Below are 26,463 nucleotides of genomic sequence, written 5' to 3'. Positions count from 1 at the left end.
GGAATGCAATGTTGATTCCGTCCTCTGGTATGATTTCAGCAATACATGTGGCTTGTTTAATTGCTGCCCTGCAATTGTGGAGCATGCATGTTAGGGAGCTAGGAATATTCATTGTAGAGTGTAGTGTCTGAACAGTGGTTTATTAAGCAGGTGGTCTGGGCGATATGTTAGCTCAGGTTTTCTGTTTGTGGCCATGATAACTGGGAGTCTGGATGGAGTTTTGGAATCCAATTGCAGAGTTTTTGTGATGCATGATTTGCAGTTAGATTCCACTTCAGTTGAGGAAAGGGGAATGAGCTTGGTAAGGTCTGTGAGACAGGCGGCTCATGGGAATGGAGGTCCAGCAGCGTTGCCGGCTGTCTCTTGAAGATCTATTGTAGGAGTCCACTTCTCTAATATTGGAGTCAGAATGTGTGTTAACATTATCCTGGATCGTGGGGTCAGTTTTTACATGAGAAATGTCTTTAGCTAGAGAATAGAGTTTTGTTCTATTCGGCTAAGAAAAAGGGTAAGTATGTCGGGGAGGATTCCTGTTTCACAGAAGGGTAGACATGAGGCGGTTCCTGTGTCTATATATTATAACTTATTTTGATTTAAAATAATAAGAGTATTAATTAAATAATTAATTGTTACTTTATTATTTTTTAAAGTCAAAATAGGTTATTTAACCTATGTGTGCTTCCTGTTTATGTTTTCCTAGATAATGGAACACACTGGAGAGTGTGCCGCACCCAAACAGACACTGCGTGTACAAGCATCCATGTTCTTGTTGCTTTGGGAGTTCTGGGTTTTGCCGTGTGTTTCCATGCTCATTGGCTCTCAGGGAAATCCAACACCTCAAGCATGAGTCAAACTGTAGCTTGGAAATCTCTCTGCTGCTCTTGCTGCATCTCAAGGGCCTTTCATCAACGCTGCGTCAGCTCAGTGCACCGTGCAGAGCCAAGCAACTGTTTTTATGCATCTGCATTACGTACAGTGAATTTATTTAACCTGAAATTTCTCTGAGTCAGGGTCTGAGTTTACGACAGTACATCTCAGAAATTGAGCAAAGAAAGCTTCTTTTTGTTACTGCGCTGTCTAAAATGATGCACTAACATGGAGAAATATAAGGTTAAAGCATTTTGCTTGACATACTGCATGAGCAATGGCGGTGCGTCCATTGGAGGCGTTTGGGCGTTGCCCCACTGGACAGCATTGCCACATTCTTCCTTGCCACTTCACCGTCCACGTCCTGAGGCTGAGACCAAACTCGAAATCCTGAGTCTGTCAGTCAGGACACGGAAGGGGTGGGGCAGCACTTAAGCGGGTTGGGTTTGCGACGTGTTGTGTAACGTAACTGTTTGACTGACACAGCACTGACAGCAGGCAGGCAGGCCCAGTGCGCATGTTCGGGTTTGGGTGGTCATTTTTCTGACCAGTCCAAACATGCGCACTAGTACTGCCTGCAGCGCTGCTGCTGCACTTTAGGAGAGGTAGTGAGGGCTGCTACTGGCCAGTGGCCGCAGCCCCTGGTCTCCTATGGGCGGGGACAGTCCCTGCTCGAGCCAATCCTGGCGCTGCTGGAGCAGCGTCTGGATTGGCTGTCTGAGAGGGGTTGCCACCAGCCACTAGCAGAACAGAAGACGAAAGCACCATTGAAGGCAGCAGAGGCGGCGTGGACCCGGTCATGGTGGTCAGTTACGTTTTTTACTTTATTTTGACCCCCCGACCCCCACCCTCGCACGACCCCCGTGCGTATTGTGAGCCACGACTGAGTAAAGCAGGGGCCAGGATTCCTGGAAGACTTGCTGCTGAGCCACAGGTTTGGATGCAGAGGATAACACGTGCATGCGTTTCTCTTTGTGATGCACCCGGGGTGAAGGCGCTGATATCAGCAGTGTGTGTAACTTGTAATAATGAGACTTGTTTGATATGATCATAAATAACCCTGAGGGCCCGGCCCAGGGCCACGGGGGTCCAATCTCACGCGCTGGTCTGACTCGGATGTGGAATATGCCCTGCAAGAGCAGAGCTGCCGACTTTGGTGCTTCCAAAGTCATCAGGTCTGCTCTGCACCTAACGCCGCCATTACTACAGTGCACACGTCGCACACACGACACCCCCTCCAAAGTCAGCAGCTCCGCTGTGCTTGCTCTGGCCAGCATTACGGCCATGATTGATCCCATGATCCGATGGCTCAACACACATTTTGTCGTGCAGCAGAGTTCATGGGCCATGAACCCTGTTGCAAAATACATCGCACGATAAAATGTTGAGCCATCAATGCGGCAATCCTGAGACTCGAACAACTTGGTTCACCTGAAAGAAACCAGCCAGGTTTGAGTTAGTATCAGGCCCTACCAGCGTCATTGGCTCAACATTAAGCCTGGGCAAAGCACTACGCTACGCTCGCGTAGTTTGCGAAGTTCGCGCTACTTCGCACTACGCGAACTGCACGTAGCACAGTGCGAACACGCGTAGCGTAGTGTTGCGTAGTGCTGCGGTCATTTTTTGCTTGCTCGCGGTCCTTAACGTCAAGTTGGCGACCGCGAGCAAGCAAAATGACATCCCGGCGAGACTTTTTCCTTGTTCGCGATCAGCAACATCAAGTTGGCGATCGCGAGCATGGAAAATAAACCTCCCGGCGACATTCCCAACGCGAGAAGGTCAGGTTTCTCATTGCGAGTGGTCGCGTATGCTCGCGACCGCTCGCAATGAGAAACTACCAGTTCACGTTGAGAAAGCTGCCGCTCGAGTAAAAATCTACTCGAGCAGCAGAAAACTACAGCTCGCCCTGTGCAAGATGCCATTTTCAATGATTGCACAGTGCCGGTTGCTTGTCCGCACTGTGCAATCATTGAAAACGACATCTGGCACAGTGCGAACAAGGTACTACGCAGTTCGCGAAATGCTACGCGTAGCTCGCGTAGTGCGAACTGCACTTTGCGTAGCTTCGCGAAGTGCTACTTCGCGAACTACGCCCAGGGTTACTCAACATCCTGTGATCCGGACGTTGGGCACGGAGATTAAGATTTTAATTTTATTAAGTGATTAAAAAGTATTTTTGTACTTCGATGTTTGATCATGGACTTTGTGAAATCCACACGCCAGAATGTAAACCAGCCAGCTGCTGCAGCTCCTAATATGTTCGTTTCGGCTCACGTTTCCGCTATATAAACATTAATAGTCTTTGAAGTGCCAAGTGACTCTGCACTTCCAAGAGTGTTAATGTTTATATAGCGGAAACGCAGACTAGCGCAGAATTGCAGACTTTCGTAAATGTTTCTGTTGCTAGGCCTTGCTATCTCGAGTACTAAAGAAATTACCTTTTCCTCAGTAATACAAGCGCAGCTGCGTAGCATTTACAAGCATTTCAGTATTGTAGTGTGCCTTCTTGCTTTGTGGCTACATTTTTGGATGATCACAGAAAGGGGGACTTAATCGCTCTCATGCAAATGCTGTCACTCAGCCCCCAAGCCCTTCTTCCCATTTGAGACCCCGCTTGGGCAACAGAACTGTTATGCAGTGCTGCAAGCTCATACCTTCCCACCTCTGTGTGTATGGACTGCGTTTACCAGAAGACAGAACATAGGACTTGCAATGAGAACCCATTTGTCTGCTATAGTACTAAAGATTACCAACTGCACTTGCAATTTCTAAAACAGCTTGTGTATAGACATCCAATCATGCTATGGTAAGGCAGAGTGACTATGTCATCCCTCATCAAACCTCAGCTCCCCGCAATCTAAAAACCCATCAACATTTAGATTGCGATTTATGTCTTATGTACTGGTACATCAGGGCCCATTTACAGAGGATTTGTTTTTTATTTTATTTTTTATTTTAAAGTTATACTATAGTGCTGCTAGACATGAAGATGGAAGAGGTTTTTCACAATAAGTGTCATAGAATGAGAAGTTGCACAACATCTGCATGTTGAAGAGAAATGCATGTGGAAGATAAATGCTATATTAAATACATTAGTAAAGCAAGTGAGAGCTTAGACATTTGTGGTTTGGCATCAGTTTAACTCTAGGACATTTAGGGGTATATATATTTGCAGTCGGATGTGAATAAACAACTAACTGTGAAGATTAACAGTACAATACCGCAGTACATAAGATGTATAGATTTGAATAAGCAGCAGTTGGGAAAAAGCGGATAGGGTGAGGTGTGGTTAGCACATGGATGAGACATGCACATCATCTCAACCTCTGTGTGGTGATAAAACAAATTGACAATGTGTCTAGTACTGGTGGAACTGGCATCGATTTATACATTACATTGCTTTCTCAAATTTGCTTGAAAATGCACCATTTGCCCACTATTTTCTCCAAATTTTCAGGGAGGGTGAACTCCCAAGCCTCTTTAGGTCGTTCGGGCTAGATCGATACGTCTGTGCGCTGCGATTCGCTCCAACGCACATTTTACGCCCTACCACCTTCAAATGTCACCAGCCGCCACTGTGCATGAGTATAAAATCAGGTGGTTAGCTCTGCTCTGAGCCAGCTCATCTGTTCATGATACGGCTCCCAAAGTAATGTTGTGTGTCTAGTTTGCTAGCTTGAAAGCAAAGTTCTATGGTATGTTAACCGCTGGCGGGAAACATCCTTCAGACTGAAGCCAAAATCCCGCTGTGCCTTAAAGCACCGGCAAAGGAACAAACGCGTCTTTAGTAAGAATTTGTTCATCACGCAAGTCATTATAACAACTTGCCTTAGGGGGAGGCGCATTGGTGGAATGGTGTTGGATATAAAATCCAACACCTTCTATCTCTACTGTTGCGCATACTGAAGTTGGAATAGTGAATTAACCTATTCCAAAATCCAGCGCCCCCCTAAGGCAAGTCGTTATAACGACTTGCGTGCTGAACAAATGCGTACTAATGACTCATTCGTCCTAATGACAGAGCTGTGAAGGCACAGCGTGATTCCGGCTGGAGGAATACCGTCACACATTCCCGCTTGCGATCTATTTTTATGTGCACTTCTTTATGTGTGTTTTGGTTTCTCTCTCTGCTTTTAAAATATCTGGGGTTGTCTGAGGCTTATTTATCTAGGAGTGTAGGGTTATGTGTGACTGGTCTGGATAACCTTACTCCAGGGCTGGCTTTAGGATGGCGCCCAGTGTGTCAACTATTTTTGGTGCCCCTCCAAAAGACTTCATTCTTCATGGATTCCCTCACTAACACCCTCCACCAGGGTCCTTCATCTCCCCATAGCCCCTCTCTCTCAAACATGTAATTTTTTTTAAAGCACTGGTTGGGCTTGGCTTAACTAATAAGAATGTATTTCTACCCAAACCAAACATTTTAAGCAACATTAGGAATAGATAGGGAACAACTGGGGGGGAAAGCATAATGTCCTGCAGATTTCATAAATTTCATAGATTTCAGTTCATAAGTCACTGCGCTATATTAGGATTGTAAGTAATGAACTGCAAGTATCAAAATGATCTCCGTGGCAAACGCAGTAACCCACTGAGCTATCCGCATAAAATACATTTCTATGATCTGCATAGTACAGTTTGCGGCTATTTTATGATGAGTCAAACTGCCACTAGACAAAACTCTAATATCTCCACAGTGGGAACATTATTCACCAGAGTTATCCTGACATATTTACTGTTTCCTAAATCTCCTGGGCACACAGGAAACTCTGCAGCAGGTGCTTGTAAACCCATAAGTTATTTCCAAACACAGCGCCCCACAAGGTCAGAGCCAGGTGTTGCTGCACAGGTCGCACCACCCTAAAGCCTAAAAAACGAGTGCAAATATCATCTTGTAATTGTTAAGTCCGATGTATTTTGTATCTATAAGGTCGGCATTGCAATGAACAGGTATATATATATTTCATTCTGGGAGGCAAATTTAATGGCATCTTTTTGGCAATACCTACATCATTGTCAGTGGCGTGGGTGTCAGGAATTGAATTCTTCAGTGTAAAGATCAGAACCCATTCTAGCAGCTTCATTGATCACAGATGATCGGGGTGACACCCAGCTAGACATGTCATGTGAATTCTTCAGTGTAAAGATCAGAATCCATTCTAGCAGCTTCATTGATCACAGATGATCAGGGTGACACCCAGCTAGACATGTCATGTGAATTCTTCAGTGTAAAGATCAGAATCCATTCTAGCAGCTTCATTGATCACAGATGATCTGGCGGACACCTAGCTAGACATGTAGGCAGAGGTCTGCGCATAAAGATCGGTGTGCTGAAGCTGTCAGAAACATGCAACAACAAAGCAGGTTCGGATATGGCGTGCAAAGTGAGCAAAGATTGTAAGAAAAGGGCATTCTCTGGGAAGAGAGTCCACAAAGGGCATTTTCATATGAAAGAAAAGAACTTACAAGGTAATAACTGCTTTCTTTGTGAAAACAGAAATCGAATAGTTACTCACAGGAAATGCCCTACATGTAGTTTGGAAAACAAACTCTGTTGATGAGTAGGGCAGTTTCCACCCTGCGCAAATCCAGGAGCCTAACCATCTGGGGTAAAGCGCATTGAAAGCGCAGCTTCTGTGAGCAGTTCAAACAGTGGTGACATTTTGGAGATAATTGATAAGACTAAAAGTAGGTTCTTGGAGAGGGGCAGTTATGTAATTGTCATTGAGATTAAGATGGTAGCTGGTTTAGTATAATCATATGACAATATTTTGATAAAGCTATGGAAAGGGAAGTTGGCCATTCTGTTGATGAATCACTTATATTAATTTCATGTTCTTCCTGATGGGTATACACGAGGTCATCTCAATGGTGTTAGGCTTCAACATAGCACGTTTAAAAAAAAATCTAAGTTCACAATATCTATGAGAACAGTTTACATAATTAAAAAAGGATCGACAATGGTGGGTTGAAAAACAGAAGGCAAGATTTGTGCACCAAATAAAAGTGGAAGGTGGAGTTAAGCCTAAGATTCACAAGACAAGGAAGGTAACATTTAATGTTCAAGACGTTACTCTGGAGCAGAAAAAAACGTTGTGAGGCTGATATGTAACAGCTAAAACAATCATCTTTGTTGTTGGTGCATTTATCAGTGAACTGTAAAGCCAACAGAAAAGTAAGGGTGAGCATTTACATCAGCTCTTTGAACTGTAATGTCTTAGTTGATGGTTCATGGCATCCAGCTTTCCATATGCTGCAGCAAGGTTACAGTGTCTGATTGCCTGGCTCTGACTGGTGGAGACAGATGTACCAAGAGGTGCCTTCCTATCCCTTTGAGGGACCACTTGCTTGCTGGTATAGCAGTCTGGTCCGCAAGGCGTTCCCTCAGAGGAAGGAAAACAGGTAGCTGTGACACCAAGGGTCCTGAAACAAGGAAAGGGCAACAATCTGTAAGATGTCATAACGGTATACAATGTGAGCCTAAGGGCAGATTTGCAAAGTTGTCACTCAGTGCAGCTCATCAAACCAAAGTGCACAGGTGTATGCATCATGTCTAGCATATGTCTTGCACTGGAAGGATACACTTCAGTTCAAAATACTATGCCTAGATAAACTCTAATACTTTCCCCATTTTGCGTGTCTGAGGTACAGTGCAGGACACATAAAATGTTGGAACGGTGTGGAGGTATAAAAACATTTCTCCTTTTTATACCTGCCTTAAAGAGGTGGTTTTGTAGGCACAAAATCCTGTCTACTAGTGTTAGTAGATAGGACTTCGCATCAAAAACCATGTGTGATTGCATGGGAATGCCCATGTACCATCCATGGAACGTCCCTTTGACAGAAAGTAACGCAGAGCAGCACAAAGCACCACTTTTCATTACTTTCAGGCAGTGTTCCAACCAGTGCTTGATTTGTAAAAAAACAATAAGTGCCATGGCCCTCTTCAGGAAGCCACCACCTTTTGGACCACACATTACCACTGTATTTACACAACTACTAACCATCATACTGCTACAAGTGTGGCAATTTAGACTGTTTGAGGCCGCCATAGCTTTAAGAATGGCTTGGGTGGCAGGTATTAGATCTTTTTAATGTATACTGTATTAATATTAAACAGTTTTTCAGCTCATTGTTAAATTGCACAAACAGCACCACCATGTGGCAACTGTTATAAGTGCAGGTTCTGGCAATTAAGTGCCGAAGCCAGCAATTAAGTGTCGGTGCAGAGCACTGAAAACTATCGGCTAATATTAACCCCTTGAATGCAGAGGACGTAATGGTTACATCCACGGCCGTGGTGCTGCTTGTGCCAAGGACATAACCATTACGTCCTTGGCACAGCAGTCAGAAATCCCTCTGCTGTAAACAGCAGAGGGATTTCAATTTTTTCTTTCAGCCTCGGGAGCTGGGGAGCTGCCTGAGGCATTTTATTTTCTCAGTGTAATGACGATCGACATACTTATGTCATTACACTGAAACTGAAAGTGAAATGAGACAATCGGTGAAATGAGACGATCGGCTCATTCACTTTCACTATCTATGTGCTCCTGGGGCTATCTCACCCGAGGTTGTAGGATGATGCGAGAGGTACCATTGGAAAGGGGAAAATCTCCAGGGATATTTGTTTTGTGTGCAAACCTAGGGGTGGGGGCAACCCTAAATGGGCATTATAATGCCTCCACCCCTCCCAACTATTGGCACAGACTTTCTGCCCCCCGGGGTGCATATGGAGGCAATAGCCCCCAATCTGCCCCCTCTGGTGGCAGAAAGACCACTAGACAACATGGATGTTTGTGTGCGCAAACCTAGGGTTGGGGGCTGCCCTAAATGGGCATTAAACTGCCAACACCCCTCCCAAATATTGGCACAGTTTTTCTGTCCCCCTGGGGTGCAGATGGGGCAAAAGCCCCCAATCTGCTGCCTGAGGTCAGAAAGCATTCTAGACACCAAGGATTTTTTTGGGGGGTGCAAACTTAGGAGTGTGGGTTGCCCTAAATAGGCATTATAATGTCCCCACCCCTACCAAATATAAGCACAGTTTTCTGCCCTTCTGGGGTGCAGATGGGGGCAATAGCCCCCAATCTGCCTCCCGCAGCAGAAATCACACTAGGCACCTGGAATTTTTTTGTGTGCAAACGTTGAGGTGGTGGATGCCCTAAATGATAGGGGCAAAAAGGTGCTTTAATTAAAACACCAACTGCTGCACCGCTGCAATGAAGAAAAACTCTCCTCCATAAGTTAACCATTAATTGTGACGTTAACCAAAGTAATCCATAGTATTCCCATTTTTTAGAAAATCCAATAATCCATATCTTCATACTCGTGAAATCACTGTGGAGACAGGTTAGTTGAACTGGAATGCTTTATTCCTCATTTTCAAATGTCTCATGCTGCTAATCCAAGCTTTAACATAGACATGTGTTGCCAACTATCCTTTGAGCCGGTACAGTGGAAAACCCAATGCATTTCGAACTATTATAAGTTCTTCATCAGGGGTGCTGTAATAAACTGCTTAAACGGCTGCACCAAAACAAAACACTCTAAGTGATTATAGATGAAGCATTTACCCCATGTCCTACCTTCCCTAACAACCCACATTCACCCCCTTTCCTGACAAACACTAAAATGTCTCACCCTAACCTAAAAAGAGAAAATAAATAAATGAACAAAAACCCTACGTTATTCATAGCAACCACAAAAAAACTAACCGTGCTCATTTACCTTAAGAAACCGTAATCAGCGATTTAACGCATGCTTGTCTTGCTTCAAATTAAAAAAAGAATCAACTTCACTCTCTCCCACCATGATTATATTGGAAACCTGCCTAAATGGGCATTGTAATGCCCCCACCATCCCAAATATTGGCACAGTATTTCTGCCCCCCCCTTGGGCATAGATGGAGGCAATAGCCCCTGATCTGCCTTCACGGGGGGCAGAAAGCCCACTAGACTCCAGTTTTTTTTTTAATAATAGAGAGGTGGGGACTGCCCACAATGGGCATGCCAATGCCCCCACGGCCCAACACAAAAGGGGCAGTCTTTTTGCCCCCGGAGGCAGATGAGGGTTATTACCCCCGATTTGCCCCCCAGGGGGGCAGAAAGCCTACTAGACACAAGGGATTTTGTTTAATTATAAAAGCGGATTAGAGCTGGCCACAATGCGTAAGACCATACCCCCACCCACAATTATAACAAAGAAGTCTTTCTGCCCCCCGAGGGGCAGATGAAGGTACTAGCCCCCGATCTGCCCCCAGGGGGGCAAAAGGCCTACTAAGCACCAGTTTTTTTTTTAATATGTTGGGGTAGGTGTTGTCCAAAAAGGGCATGCCAATACCCAAAAACCCCAAACAAAACCCCAAACAAAACCCCAAGCAAAATGTGAGGTTTGCAGGGGACTCTGGCTAAGAAAAGGTTGGGGGATCCATGCAAGCCACACCTCCCTGGACTCCCCGGGTGTCTAGGTTTTGGAAATGTCTGGGTTTGGTAGGTTTCTCTAGATGGCCACCAAGCCCAGAACCAAAAGCGCAGGTGACTCCCTTGTAAAACCATGTCTTTTTGGGGTCAATAATTTTAAAGTCTACACAGTACGTTTTGGCCCATTTCCTGTCGTGGGCATGAGGTCTACCCACACAAGTGAGGTACGATTTTTATTGGGAGACTTGGTGGGATGCTGATTTTTTTAATTTTGTGTCTCCCCGCAGATTCCAGAACTTTCCATCACAGAAATGTGATGTAAATGTGTTTGTTTTGACAAATTCTGAGGTTTGCAAGGAATTCTGGGTAACAGAAACTGAGTGTCTAGTTTTAAAAAATGTACAAGTTTGCTAGGTTTTCCTTTGGGATGGCTGAGGTCAGACCCAAAGTCCACAGCTAAGCACATTACAAAAATAAGGGTCATTTTCAGTGGAAAAATGTGATGTGTCCATGCTGCATTTTGGGCTGTTCCCTGTCGCGGACACTAGGCCTATCCACAGAAGTGAGGTACGATTGTTATCTGGAGACTTGGAGAAATGCTGGGTGGGTGGAAGTTTGTGGGTCTCTGCAGATTCCAGAAATGTGAGAAAAAATTGTTCCTTTTTTACAAAGTTTGAGGTTTGCAAGGAATTCTGGATAACAGAGCCTGGCGACAGCCACACAATTCACCCCATCCTGGATTCCCCTAATTGTCTATTTTAAAAAAATGTACAGGGTTGCTACGTTTCCCTCGGTACCAGCTGATCTAGGCCCAAAAATCCACAGCTAGGCACATTGCAAAAATGGGTCAGTTTTCTGTGGAAAAATGTGATGTGTCCACTTTGCGTTTTGGGCCGTTTCCTGCTGTGGGCATTAGGCCTTCTCACACAAGTGGGGTATCATTTGGATCGGGAGACTTGAGGGAATGCTGGGTGGATGGAAGTTTGTGGCTCCCCACAGATTCCAGAACTTTCCATCAAAGAAATGTGAGGAAAATGCGTTTTTTCTGACAAAGTTTGAGGATTACAAGGGATTCTGGATAACAGAAACAGGTGAGAGCCGCACAAGTCACCCCACCCTGGATTCCCCTTGGTGTCTTATTTTTTTAAATGTACAGGTTTGCTAGGTTTCCTTAGGTGCTGGCTAAAACTGAGAAAGGGCCCAAAATCCACAGGTAGGCACTTTGTAGAAAGGGTCTGTTTTCTGTGGAAAAATATTATGTGTCCACGTTGAGTTTTGACCTATTTCCTGTCACGGGCACTTGGCCTACCCACACAAGTGAGGTACCATTTGTATCAGGAGACTTAGGGAAACACAGAATAGTAGAACAAGTGTTATTACCTGTTGTCTTACTATGCATTGATGCCTTCCAAATGTAAGACAGTATGTAAAAAAGAAGACATTATGAAAAATGCCCCCTAATTTAGATGCCAGTATGGCCACCCACAAATTCAGAGTTGTGCAAATAACCACTGCATCTAAATTCCATATCCAGTTCCCATTTCGGAAAATACATAGGCTTTCTTGATACCTATTTTTCACTCTTTATATTTTACCAAATGGATTGCTGTATACCCGGTACACATGAAAAACCACTGCAAGGTTCAGCACAGTTGTTGGCTCTGGGTACCTTGGGTGCTTGATAAACGTACAATCCCAGTACACCTGCACAACGAGAAGGGTCCCACGGATGTTACGGTCTATTGCTTTGAAAAATCTAACAAAGTTAGAAGAAGTTACAGTTAAAAATGTAGGCACAAATGGCTGGGGTTTTTTCAACTCAATTTCAATATTTTTTTTTATTTCTACTCTTACTTTCTATAGGAAAAACTTGACGGATGTACACAAATAACCCCTTGCTAAATTCAGAATGTTGTATTCTTTTCAGAAAAGTATAGCTTTCCGGGATCCATTATTGGTTTCACACCCATTCCTACCATTAACTAGAAGGAGGTTGAAAGCACAAACAGTAGGAAAAATAGGCTATGTCCCAGTACAATGCCAAATCTGTGTAGAAAATGTTGGTTTTCTGGCAAAAGTCACATGTTCTTGAAACCTGGGAAGATAGTGATTTCAGCACCACAAACCCTTTGTTGATACCATTTGGAGGGGAAAGAACAGATGCTGTCTTTTGCAGCACTTGTTTCCCATTTCCCCCCAAAAACCAAAATGTAGCTGTATTTTGCCTAATTTCACAGTCCCCTCCAGGGGATCCACAAACCCTGGGTATCTTTAGAATACTCAGGATGTTGGAAGAAAAGGACGCAAATTTAGCATGGATACCTTATGTGGACAAAGGGTATGGGGGCCTAAAGGGCGAAATACCCCGAATAGCCAAAAAAGGGTTTGGCATGGGGGGTCGGCCTGGCAGTGAAGGGGATAAGCACTAGTTCCAACGCAAAACAAGTAAAGTAAATTGCAAATAAACATTGTGCACCACTGAGAGGGGTGGGTAATCCCTTCACAAGCAACAGTCACTTTCCTTGTCAGGGTGAGCCACAAGATTCACTAAATGAACCTATGCTTAATCCCCTGGTAGCTTGGCACGAAAGCAGTCAGGCTTAACTTAGAGGCAATCTGTAAAGTATTTATGCAGCACTTAAACTGTAATTTTAATTGTATTTATATAGCACTTACTACCCCTGATGAGGTGTTAAATCACTTTTCAGCTATGTAGCACACTGCTCCAGAAGCTAAAAAGGATTAGTGGTGGATTAGTATAGGGAAATATAAATTGTTAACTTGGGCAGTGGACGTGTGAGTCTGTTAGTTTGATTGAATAGGATAATGGAGAGATAGAGGATGTAAGAGTGTACAGTGTGTTATTTGGGAATTCATAGTAGTACACTGAGGTTTGGGGTGAGACAAGGAGGTATAGAGAAGGAAAGAGTCTAGAAAAGGTTATTTGGCAGATCATAGTAGTATAATGAGGTTTGGGATGAGTCAGAGAGTAGAGGTTGAGGATATATTGATAGAGGTAAAGGATGAGACATAGAGTAATGCATTGGAGAGAGTTGAAGGTTTAAAAAATATATATATTTTGGTTTCTTCTACAGTAGGAGTAAAGTAAAAGATGTATAGATACATAATTACATAGAAAGAGAATACATGTATAAGGAAGATAATAAATCAAGATATAAAGTTGTATTGTCTAAAGCCCCATATGTGTATGTGTGAATAGATAGTTAGAAATTCAGACAAGTGCCACTGAACATGAAGTTAATTTATTTGTGTATTGTTATGAAAAATATATTTTTCGGGGCTTTAACCCCTTCGACGCGCTTGACGGAACGGTTCCGTCGTGCATGTCGGTTGGGCTGTGCTTATGACGGAACCGTTCCGTCATGGCCCCGCCCGCGCACGGAATCTTCAGCGTGGCGCGGAAATCCGCGCCGCGCTGAAGGGGTTAAAAAAAAATCCTTAATATTTCAATAATTAAGCAATTGGTATGATCATATTTACATATTGTGATAGATAAAATAAAACAGAGGCCTATTAACGGCTAATCAAATAACTTAAATTAAACTATGCAGTGACCTAAATACATCTAACGCATAAAATTATATATATATCGATATATAAATATATAATATATATATATATATTCAGCACTTATAGTTATAGTTATCTCAAGTAACTATAACTCGTGTTCTAAGGTAACAATAACTTGCACCCCACAGTTTTCTCATCAATAATTTCACTGCATATGTTGCAATGGTATTATCAATGATGTTATAGAAAATGACATGAGTGATGAAATATGTGGGGTAATTAGCAGTGCACATGTGGGCATGAGTTATAGTTACCTTAGGGGACGAGTTATAGTTACTTGAGATAATTATAACTATGGCTGCTGAATTTCTACGGTTTTGTGTTTGAGGAATCTGATTCTACCTATAACGTCCCAGTCACCTTTGTTTTCTTCAGTCGATTTCTAAGTTTTCTAAAATTCTATTTCCTAACTATAAAGTCCCTGTAACCTTTGGTTATTCAATGAATTTCTACTTTTTTAAAGCTATTTTCTGAAATATAACGTACATGTAACCTTTGTTTTTTTTGTGAATTTCACAGTTTTTTAAATATAAATTGTACCTGTCAGTTCAATTTACTAATATACATTTTCATAAGTTTACAAACACATTTTATTCACAAGTTCATTCTTAATATATATTTTAAAACACACAAATTCAAAAAATTAAGGTAAGGTAACTTATGTTGTCTTTCTATAAATTCAATGCACCGAGTCTCACTTTTTACAAAATTCATTAAATGGATCCATGGATCTGTCGCTCAGACAAGTAACGGGTCTGCCAGTTATATTTCACACACTCAATACTAAAACACCAAAACATGTAATACAAACATATGATATTGCAATTTCTATAAGTGTATCACTGCCTGTGGGTGAGTGGATGTGTGAGCGACTGTATGGATGGGTGAGTGCTTGTGTGGGTGTGTAAATAGCTGTGTGAGTGGGTGTGTAGGTAGGTGAGTGCGTGAGTGGCTGTGTGGGTCTGTGAGTGGGTGCATGAGTGGCTGTAAGGGTGTGTGAGTGGTTGTGTGGGTGTGTGAGTGTGTAATTGGGTGTGTGAGTGGCTGTGTGGGTCTGTGAGTGGGTGCATGTGTTTTTAAATTGGGGTCTGGATCCCTGGATCTACCCAAATCTGCATGAATCCTTGGGAACCTAGCAGATCTGGGTGTATCCATGGATCATTGTGCACTAAATAAACAATTTGGGGGACAATTTCTTGCTCATGAGGGGTCCCTCACAGACCCCCGCATCAGTCCCATGGGGTCAGGGTACCTCTACCTTGACCTCTGCTACCACTTCTACATTTTATTTTCGCCTCTGGGAACCGTGTCCTGATGCACAAAATGGCAGCCACAACTTTCCTCTCAGGTTGTGTCCAGTCCATCAGGCATTGCTGTTGGCACCCGGATCTGTGGAGGAGATATTACAGTCTTGGCGGACCACTACTTTTGTGAAGTACAGTTTGGATGAGAAAGGGGGGGTTGGATGGCATTTATTCTGTTTTGAAGGTAAGATGTGATCCAGTCGAGATAATTTCCCTCTATGCCTGCTTCGTAGAGTCTTTGAATTAAAGATTCATGGTCCACTGTGTCGAAGGCTGCTGAGAGGTCCAAGAGGAGTAGTGCAGTGATCCCGTAAGGGTCTACTGTGTATTTAAGGTCATCCCAGGTGGCAATGAGGGCAGGCTCCTGCCTCTTCGTGGACGGAAAAACACAACACAAGAAAAATCCCCCACCAATTTAGAAAAATAGAGTACATTTGAATAAATCATTTGACACCAAAATTACAAAATCCAATTAGTAGAACCGGATTTATTAATTTTTAAAGTTTAAAGTGAAAATTAGCGCCTAAAAGATCAAAGCACCATCCGGGGACATCTTGTTACACAAAACCGGGCAAAGTTGGAAGCTATGGCCGACTGTGATGAAGCGCAGGTTGGAAACACAAAGCGGATTGGGCCCAGTCTCTGCTTACCTTCAGACTTAGAAGAATTGTGGAAGAAAAGTGTCTGAGAAGGTAAAGTTCAGCGGGGCAAGGCAGGCGGCAGTTTCAAAGGAGGAGGCAGTGGCGGTTGCGGTGAGCCACTGGGTGGATTTGCGGTATAGATTTTGATGCTTTTTTCCCAGTGGGACACAGTAGCAAGCTGTAGCTGATGAGGGTTCCATGAGGATAAATACTTGTGGAGCCGCAAAAAAGGATTTGCTGCTATGAAGAAGAACATAGTTGTAGCTGCTGTAAAGTCAGGCTGACCGGCGAGCACCTTGGTTGGATCGGCTAGCAGGCAAAACGTTTGGGGGAAGACCACTCTAAGGATGACAGTTCTAACAACCAGTTTGTATCACTTTTGTGATGCAAACACAGTGGGAAATGTTTGTAAACAGTAGTAAATCTTCCACTATTTTTTTTAAATTAATCCCCCATTTGACCACCAGGTTTCCCAGGTAAACTACTCCTCTGGATTAATACTGATAATCTGATAATCTAAACACCAAGTTTCAGAGACTTTGGGATGAATCCCACTGTAAAATGATAGGAAGATGGCACAAGTATAAGCGAGAGGGGTCAGAAAGGGAAGCCTCCAAATATAGCTTTACTGGATCGGGAGTAGAATGAGACAAAACAGGACTGGTCAACAGAAAGAGGCAAAGTATGGAGGAACAGTAACAAGTCTTCTAATGGAGGCAAGAGTCTAAGGCAAGAACTGTACAAGATCATTTCAAGATCTAAATACTTGAGTAGTCAATGGTGTAAAGCAGGTCTGGTTACCAAGAACAGTCTTAGCAAGTTTTGTACCGAAGATGTTGGTGAGACACTGCCCTTCTATGGCTGTGTCTTTTTATAGGCATATTCCTGTTTAGTAAGTAGTGTCAGTTGTGCTGATTTGATCTGTGAAAGAGAGATGGAGAGAAAAAGGAGAGAGAGTGAGCAGGAACCCACCAGAGTGACCGACACTATAAAGAAAGAGCTCACTTGCCAGCGGCTTCCAGCTCCTTGCACGTGACTGCGTTTCCTGGAGTCCCTTGCTGCATGGACTGACACCACTCACACTGTCATAGTTTCTATGTCACTCTTCCCAACTGCTGCAGACTCCTTATGCCGACTCATCTTCATGTGACCTGCTATGTTGCTCAGTGGGTGTTGAGTGCCTGCAGTGGGGTGTGCAGGGAGGTTTGATTGGCAGTAGGACAAGTGCAACAGATGCTCAGTCTTAATAGTGATGTATAGTTTACTCATCAATATAAACATCCTCCAGGGATTGCGTATCAAAATATTGACTACAAAAACACCATGCTATCAAAATATCGTGGAAGAACATGAAGAAAGTAAATATAGATTTACAATCCTTAAATTCACTTCTGCATACCGTGAAGATATATATTGCCATGGTACATATATGTGGAGTTAAGTAAAGTAAACCAAAACGTATCTATAAATACTAACCTTGATGATATTTTGGTCCTTGATATTTTATCCACAGCATTTTATTAGCATAATACATTGAAGTTTATATTAAGGTTGAAGCTCTTCCAGGACAGCATCCAGGTCATTGGTCCCATGGGGAAAATGAGAGATTATATCATGTTTTGGCGATGCACCGAAACAAAGATCAGACACTAGAATTATCCAAATGCAAGATTGCATCATTGGGATAGCATAAGTTGGTTATGAAATCTAAGAAGTATATGTAAGTCCCAACCAGATGCTTGTTGGAGTAGTGGCGGAAATGCCATTGACAAGTAGAAGGATAATTTGAGATCCTTTCTCAACGTGGCTCATTTCTACTCAAAATCTGTTCCTCGCTTTGCAGAGAAAATAAACTTTGAGGGGTCTTATGAATAGGAAAGCTAATGTCAATAGGATGATGAATGTCAGGAAGTATTTAATAAGGGCAAAGAAGTTACCCATGGTTACTGCTCATAAAGGATTTTGATTCTATTTTATGCATATTATTATTAACTATTCCTGCAACAGAGGCTTCAGTGCTCATTTGACAGAGAAAACTGAAGGGGGAAAGAGTGAAAATCACTGTAAACCTGAATGTGTAATGTTACCATTAGTGTAGAAACATTGTTTGTCCCACGTCTACCTGTTTGTGTGACGGAGACAGTTTTTACATAGAATTGATTATAAGCCACTTATGACACAATACAGAAAATATGACATAGGGTAGGCATTAGTGAGAATTGAGAGGGTGATATTGAAGTGGTTGGAATCTTCATACAGAGTGGCAAATGTTCCCAATTCAAAGAATGTGATTTTTTTTAATGTAGAACAAATTGTTCATGTTAATGAACGGGATGATTAGTGGTAGAACTTAGAGTAATGGAGTATTGTGGACATAGCGTGAAGATTATGAGAATCATAGTAACCTAATCTAGCTGCTACATGGCTCATGGTACAGAGACTTTAATTGTGGTCATTTTAGGCCCTGAAGGCTTGGATGGAGGCAGTTTCTCTGCCTTGTTTCTATAGACAGCTCCCTGGCTTTTAACTCTGCTGACAACCCAAGGCTCCACAACAAGCAACTTGAGATGTATTGACTCATTGGTATCAGCCTGCATCATGTCTTTTTTTTATTAAGAAGTCTGCACCATTTCTACTCTGCCTATCGAGCTGTAGCTTGTTGAGTCACAAAGGGATTTTCACTTAATTCCATGCTCTTTGATGCTTATGTGTCCACCCCTTTGCAGCAACTATCAGATGTTAAGTATTTTCATTTGTGGACAGCTCCCAACTTTTGATTTGACTAACTGTTACCCTTGGTAACTTCAAACATTGCATGCTAACTGTTATGATCTAGATGTCCAAAACACACTGAAGTTAAGCTTTGATAAATTGAGGATTCGTACTTTAGGTGGTTCTCCTACCATATGCTCTGTCACTTGGCAGTAATCTGTACTAGCTACTCATCTGAGTCTTAAAACAAAGGGTACATCACAATATGGGGGTTCAGTTTGAAGAACACTTATTTTTGATCACTCATTTGAACAAATTGCATCTACCTGCTTTAATAATGCTTCCTACTTAAACCCCCCCCAAAAAAGATCCTGCAATTCCTCCTCCTCCTGTAAGCCATGGTGATCCAAGAGAAATTGGAATACGTCAGAATTACCGGAGTGCATTGTATCTGGGCATCCCTAAACTCCTCTTATCTAGACTCCAGCTATCATTAGTCATCTGACTAGTCTATATTAGCTTCCTGTGGAAAGAACAATTATATTCCAATGGTTTACCATATTCTAACGAGCATGGACCATTGTATCAGCATAGTAGGTTTGCGCCATATGCCTCTACTCAGTTTCTAAGGTCAGCATCTAAGACTCATACCTAGATAATTATTCCACTGGTTTAATTTTGGTGGGCGAACTTTACCCGACATGGCTGGTATGCCTTAAAATGTGCAGCTTCTTGCACAGTGCATCACTTCAGATGACTTTGCCTTTCGGAAACAGAATAAATCTCCTCTCTTTTCAATATTACAACCTTTGGTCGTATTACCCCCTCAGGAGAGCTGGCCAGGCCCTAGCCTAAATTTACCAATGACCATTTTATGCGGGAGTCCTCAATGCTCCTTAGTCTCAATTTTACGAGCCTATGCTTTCTCCAGGCTCAATGTCAGCAAACGCCTTTGGAAAAAAAACAGTCTCCAGAATATATCCAGAATGTATCTTGCGTATAGGAAACCATCTTGTACGGGGAGGCATCAGCCTACAGAGCTCCAGAGAGCCGCTTGTCTACGGGCGACAAAAAAGCATTGCCCACCAAAACATAAATTACTTGCATATGTGAGCGGTGCCAGTCATCGGAAGTCACACTAGGCATGTTTAGCACATTCCTATTTTTGAAAAGCCGTGTTAGAAAGTATCCAATAATCCAGTAAGCACTGGACCACTTTCAGGCATTCAATGGAAAATTAACATGAAACATTCTACTCAAGCACCTTTGTTGAGCATCAAAAACAAAAACACTTTAGGTAAGTAGAAAACAACCCCATTTTACTCAACCTACATTTGCTGACAGCGTAGGACAAACATCCCCCTTTTATCAGAGTGCCCATCCGTGCCAGTAACCCCACTTACAAAACCCAGAATACATGTCCTCAAATGTACCCACTAGTTGTGAAGAAATCAAGCAAGTAGCTTAAATACTTTTAAACGTGGGCAATTGCCAAGGGCCCCCACTTTCCAAGGTGCCCCAGGAAAAGTCCGTTTTTTAACCTAATTTCTGCCTATTTCTCTATCGCAACCTTTAATTTATAAGTCAATATTGGTTAGCACCACAGAGCTTGAATTAGTAATACAATTCAAAGTTTTTCTGAAAAGGGGCCCCAAAATATTTCTTGACCACGGCCCCAAAACCCTCTCATCGTGATCCTCCTTTCTGGGAATCTAGTTACCAAAGGCAAATGCAGTTCTCAACTCATCGGTCCCTTTCCCTCCATCCTCATTATTCATTTACCAACTGCTTTTCTTCATGACCAGTTGACAGAAAGACAAATGCCCCCCCACCGTCACACCCATATACACGTATCACCAATCTTCTCACTTCAGCTCCTAGATTTTTATTTTTCTCTCTTGCACCCTCTCGATGCCAACATCCCAAACCCCATCAGCTACACAGTCCAACAGTATCTGAAGGCTCCCCTTCCTTCAGAGCCAAACATCTCGCTCATTATTTTGCAACCACTTCTCAAACCTTGCACCACTCTTACCCAGGACTTTGTGCGGAATGAAAAAACTAGGTTGTACCTCAAAGGGGCGAGGCCGATGTAATTAAGGGCGTGGCTTAAAAATACACAAGCTAAAAATCTGTGCTTAGCCTAGTGTGCCGCCCGACTGGTATTTTGCTGCTTCTGTCATTGCATCCAGATATATAATTCAGCAAATAACATTACACCTACAAAAAGTCAGGGCTATTGACTTTGCCAATAGTTGTTAGTTGTGTAAAATAAAAAAGCACCAACTATAGCTTTGTTGTATAGAATACTGAAAATGCTTCAGTTAAAAAATGATGAGACTGTGAAAGAACTATAACAAGTCTCTTTAAAGTTACCTCAAAAGCAGTGAAGGGCGGTACTGCTGCAGAACTAAGATTTTTTTTTTACACCCCGAGGGTGAAAATGGAGAGCCCCATAGAGACCCGTCTCGGCACCTGCTTTTTAGAACTGCAGGTGCGGAGCACCGGCAGGACCCGGCCCACTTAAAGCCTTGCTCTTATCTAATACACCTGTACAATCCTACTCCATCTTTCACTTTTCTTCTTACACTCTGCTTTCATATGACCTCTCCACTGCTCTTGTATAACCCAAATCTAGCTGCTGTTCTCACTGACGTATATTTTGAACCATCACTCTCACTTTTCCATCATAAAACTCCCCCTTCTGTGAGTACATACACTTTTTGCGCTGTTGCTCTTGCTGTCTCACACATTGTTGAATGCATCACCTCCAACAAACTCATTCTGTCCAACCCACCCTGTCAACAAATCCTGAAACTCCAGTCCTCCCGTGCAAGCAATACTCCCTTAAGGCTTCAGTTCAGCCTTGGAAGGCTGAGTCCATGTGCAATAAGAATGCCACTGTTCACTATGGGGCAGATTTACAAGCGACACTTTTGCGCTACCGTTGCATAACTTTATGTGACGCAGCGGTGGCGTAATGCGCACCGCTGTGGCCTATTTACAACGTGGCGCATCTAGGGGGATGCGTCACCTTGTAAAGCCCTGCGTCACATTATACCTGTGTCAGGTATAATGTATGCATGGTGGGTGTTCCCAGGAGGGAAAAGCTCGTAAAAGTGATGCTTTGAAATCTACATTTTACTGCGCCACTTCTAGGATGCCACTGCATCAAAAGCCTATGCCTGCTTGGAGCAGGCGTAAGGAGTGATGCAGCGTATTAGGAATAGGCCTTCCCTTGCACTGCTGGAGTTGCGTCTTGCTTGCGACACGACTCCAGCAATGCTTGACTTTTGAGCAGGCAGATATGTCTGAATTTCTGATATTTCTGTCAATCCTTGCGCCATGTTGAGCCGTATTGTAAATACGACGTATCCATGGTGGCGCAAGGATTTAACACGCAGGCGCATGGAAACTGACGCATCTATACAGATGTAAATAAGCTCCTATGACTCCCAATCTAGCCTTTCTAATGTGTTTGGTTGATTGAAACCCAATCAAGCTAACCAATGGAGCCACGAATTACATTTTTCATATTGATCGAATCCTTTCTCCACACCAGCACACTACAAACAATTGAGAGAGAATACGTCGCATCATTAAAGAGACTGACTAAAATAACTCTGCATAAGATAACCTAACATACTGGAGAGTTGTAATGGCGAGAGTGGAAACAGCATATCAGAGTCAGGAAGGTGAAGAATTGGTAAGGTGTAGAGCAGTAAAGTTTTTAAGGCATTGTTGTTGCTAGGCGGCCTGTTTGCCACCATTTGCAAGTGTGGTCACCAATGCAGACAGTCATGCTATGTACAGCTGGGCTGATTAATTACCGAGGATATGTTAGTCTGAGTGAAGGTGCCCAGAGAGCAGAATAAGTGGAAGCCAGTGTCAAGACCATAGTTGAATTTGCTCAACTCTTCAGTGGAAGGTTTGCCAATGTATAAAATGTAAATAATCTGGGATACGGTCAGGTAGAAATGTACAACTGGAAATTGGGTTTAAGGGCTTAGGAGCTGGAGCTGGAAACTGGCAACTAATTATAAAACAGGTTAATGAAGTGGCCTAGTGGGAAATATCCATTAGGGGCAGGAGATGATGCACTGAAATTAATATTAATAAATATTGGATTTCTGCTGGAGCAAGTACGCAGGTAGTGGATGTTGTCAAGATCATGATGACAAAGTATGGCAAGGTTCAGCTCTTGCCTCTAGTTCCTGGCCTTGGGGTTGAGGTTGTAAAGAAGGAAAATGGGAAGTGTATCCAGGAGTGAGCACAGTTCTGAGAAGAAAGTGGTAAATAAATTAGTGTGGCGATACATACAGTTCACGGTAGTGTTCAAACTATGACAGAGCTACATGTCTTGACTGGGATGGTAATGTTAGGAGCAAAGGTTAGAGTTCATGAAAGAGGTCGCCTTTCAATCACTCCACATAAATAGCTCGTGTAAAATAAGGTGGCTGCACTAGTCCACAGTTAGGGATTGCAGTCTGCTATCCTGTGACATTGCTATAAATAGTAAATCTCTCCAAGACATATGAGTACTTACCATCCTACACACGGTTTATCTTTGCCTCCCCAGTCTTCTTTACCGGCACCGTATTTTAGCAAAACTGACACAACCCGTTTAACACTTGTCTACCCGCTTTGATAAATCCGTGATACATCTTTTACATCAGTTTAGCTCGCCGGTTATGTTTCAGACCCTTGTGTAATGCTTTCAGTGGCATGATATTGGTGTTTCTCACGATGCACACTAATTCTATGTGTAGGAATTGTAATCATAATGCTACACAATCAAATATAGCGCATGGATTGCAAACTCAAGGCTAAGGATAAGCTGCCTCATCTGAACTAAAAAACAATTACCAGTCACTAATAATAAGCATATTCTTCTTTTATTTAGATTCTTTGTTCATTTGTGTGAGGATTCACATGGAGGACGATGGGGCAGATCAATGTCCAGAAGAATTCCCCAGCCAACCCCAGGCTGTCTGCCAAAACCAACACTGAGGAGGATCCGGAAAGGACGGAGATAAGCACCAGCAGGTATGACATCACTTCTGATAAAGAGCTGGGCCCATTCGGATGAGCAGTCGAGGCACTTGCTAAGGGCCCTTGGTCCCAGTACTCTCAAGGACATTGTTTGGACTTTTTGAGGAACATCCTAGCTCTGGAAAATATGGCACCCGTCACACAGTTAGCAATTAGATCATCAATTATCAATATAGGTACACTATTAGCAGCACAGATTTGCTAAACGGACAGTGTTTGTGAATATTTCTGCACAAAATAGAGTGAGAGGCTGTCCACCTGTTCTGAGCTTGATGTCTAAGTCATTTAGTGTAGGACTGGCACATGCCGTGCCAAGGAAGGAAAAAAATCTAGAAATGCGAAGACCTCACATTGCCCAGAGGAAACCTCAAACACATTGACCACTGCGTCTTACTGGGTGGCTGCGTAAGAGCAGCAAGGGTGCTGATCTGCCCTTTTTGCTATGTCTTGGTGTACTGAAATAAGAGCTCAACAAAGACAACCCGCCAAGGATTTTTCCATTTTAGCCCATTTGCTGCACAATTCCCCAAGTGCTCGCTGAGATGTGTGGGTCGTGAGCACAATTTTCAATTTTTGTAACATTACCTCTATTTATATTATATATTGTTGCAGTGACTTTTTACTAGGCCTTCACATCCTTGGCCATTTCACGTATTGGCTTTACTTGAGAACTATGCCTTTAGTGCTTGTACTGGGATAAACTATTGCGCCACACACTTCTTCATCCATACCATTCTTTCCACCTGCTGAAGGGACTTGCCTGTTCAGATTCTACTTGTGTGCCACCGTTTCTTGATTGAGGGTCTTCCGTCACCCACACAATAGAGGTCTCAATAATACCAGAAGCTCTGAATGTAACTTGACTTCTGTCTGGACTGCTACAAGCACACTCAGACACCTTTCTAGTACATTTAATCCTGTTTGAATAGTTACTGGCCTAATTAAATAGAAGAATGCCCGAAGAATGCCTGATACTACGTTTTCAGCCTAATGTTGGTGTCTGCTTACGTTCGGCTAGTATTACAGTCGAAGGCTAGGAATCGGTGCTCTTTGTATTCCCTTTAATCTCCAAAGACATGTTGAGTTGTTGGCTCATGTATCAGTTACTGAGAGGGACCTGTCCTCAATTGTTGCTTTCCTTCTCTGCGAGAGCTTGCATTCTTTTGACTACCCTAATCTCAGTTTCTTGAGGGAAGATGTGCCCTTAGGTGCACTCACCAATAGATATTTTGGGGAGACCACCTGCCTCTAGGTCATTATGGACACAGTCTGCAGTAGTGAAATGTTGGCCTACAAATCAGTGATTTAAGGTGGGTTAATCTAAAAAGTTAAATGGAACTACAACAAGACTACAATACCCAGAACGCTTTAGGCTATTAAACAAAATTCCAGGACTGGAATCAGTGCTCATAATGACCTGGAGGGAGGTGGTCACTCTATCGTGCCTGTAAATTCTGATCTGATTTATTATTTTCGAGGTAAAATGCTTCATGCCCATTCAAGGACATATCCAGTTTTTACACAGTACCTTCAGATCTTCACGGCGTGTCAGACCCATGATTTACTGGATTGTTAGAGTCACTCTGCCTTTAATCCAACAATGTGTTAGAAAGTACAGCTCATCAGCTTCTTCTAGAGACAGTATACAACAAAGCAATGACACCAACCTATCGTATATATTATATATATTACTCCCTCCTATTGTGAGATGGCTATTCTCTGATGCGAGGATAAAATGAAAACTTTGATGAACATAGTTATTCACATTACGAGAACCACAGAACAACAAATATTTGGCTAAGCTAAAATCTAGTGAAAGGACTGCTCATCTGCACATACGTGATTTCTGGTTCCAAAAACCGAGGCTGCAAAAAAATAGTCACTGGGCCATATTATCAAGAATGGTGATAACATTATCGCCGCTTTAGCGGCAGGAAACTGCCGCTAAAGCGGCGATAAGGGGCTTGATAATATGCCCTTGTGAATTCCAATAGAAGCCCAGGTTTGATGTCCTACACACCAGCACCTGGGCTTCTATTGAAATTCACAAGGGCATATTATCAAGCCCCTTATCGCCCCTTTCGTGGCAGTTTCCTGCCGCTAAAACGGAGATCATTTTATCGCAGTTCTTGATAATATGGCCCTATGGGGCATCTTATCAAGCCCTGCGTTAAAATTATCGCCGCTTTAGCGGCAGGAAACTGCCGCTAAAACGGCGATAATGGGCTTGATAATATGCTCTATGGAATTCCAATTGAAGCCCATGTTAGATGTCCTTCACATCTAACATGGGCTTCAATTGGAATTCCATAGAGCATATTATCAAGCCCATTATCGCCGTTTTAGCGGCAGTTCCTGCCGCTAAAGCGGCGATAATTTTATCGCCTGGCTTGATAATATGCCCCGAAGTGTCTTAACCAGCTAATTGAGGATGCCTTTAATCCAGCTACCAAACATTCTATCATTGAGCTCGCATCCAATATTTCTATTTCTTTCTGGGGGGAAAAAGTTTTAAAAGGCATGGATCCGCTACGGCTGCTCATTTTTGGCTTAGGACACCAAATGGCTATTTAGAAAGAAAGATATGAAAGTGGTCGGGCTCTGCCATCTTGGATGAATTGTTCCTGGAAGAACGTTTCAGCAAAACTGTTGTATCAAGGGCTTATCTTCTCGGTGGAGAGGACAAATAGGGTCCCTTTGCCCCCGCAGTATCCAGGGGGCTGCATCCAGAGCCATCATTACGAGAAATTTAAATTATCAGTATTGTACTGCGATAACATACTTAAAAGAGCCTAGCAGAGGGGCCCTTTTATATGAAAGATTCTCATTTTCCTGGACTACACTCTCGCAGTACAGCAGCAGTGCATTGTTTGTAGATGT

The 26,463-nt window shown here is 42.9% G+C and overlaps 1 protein-coding gene across 1 annotated transcript in view; it reads left to right on the top strand.

The window, feature by feature from the left end:
* Positions 1–26,463, top strand: part of CNGA2 (cyclic nucleotide gated channel subunit alpha 2) — a 314,526-nt gene that overhangs the window by 102,706 nt on the left and 185,357 nt on the right. The window contains exon 2 of the mRNA XM_085606650.1: positions 23,435–23,577. Within this exon, the coding sequence (XP_085462776.1) occupies positions 23,474–23,577 (104 nt within the window). The 5' untranslated portion in view covers positions 23,435–23,473. The remainder of the gene's footprint in view (positions 1–23,434; positions 23,578–26,463) is intronic.

Source organism: Triturus cristatus, chromosome 5_2 (assembly GCF_964204655.1).
Source record: "Triturus cristatus chromosome 5_2, aTriCri1.1, whole genome shotgun sequence".
In the NCBI taxonomy this organism is placed as follows: domain Eukaryota; kingdom Metazoa; phylum Chordata; class Amphibia; order Caudata; family Salamandridae; genus Triturus; species Triturus cristatus.
The sequence above is the reverse complement of the archived record's forward strand: the minus strand, read 5'-3'. Positions and strand labels throughout refer to the sequence as shown.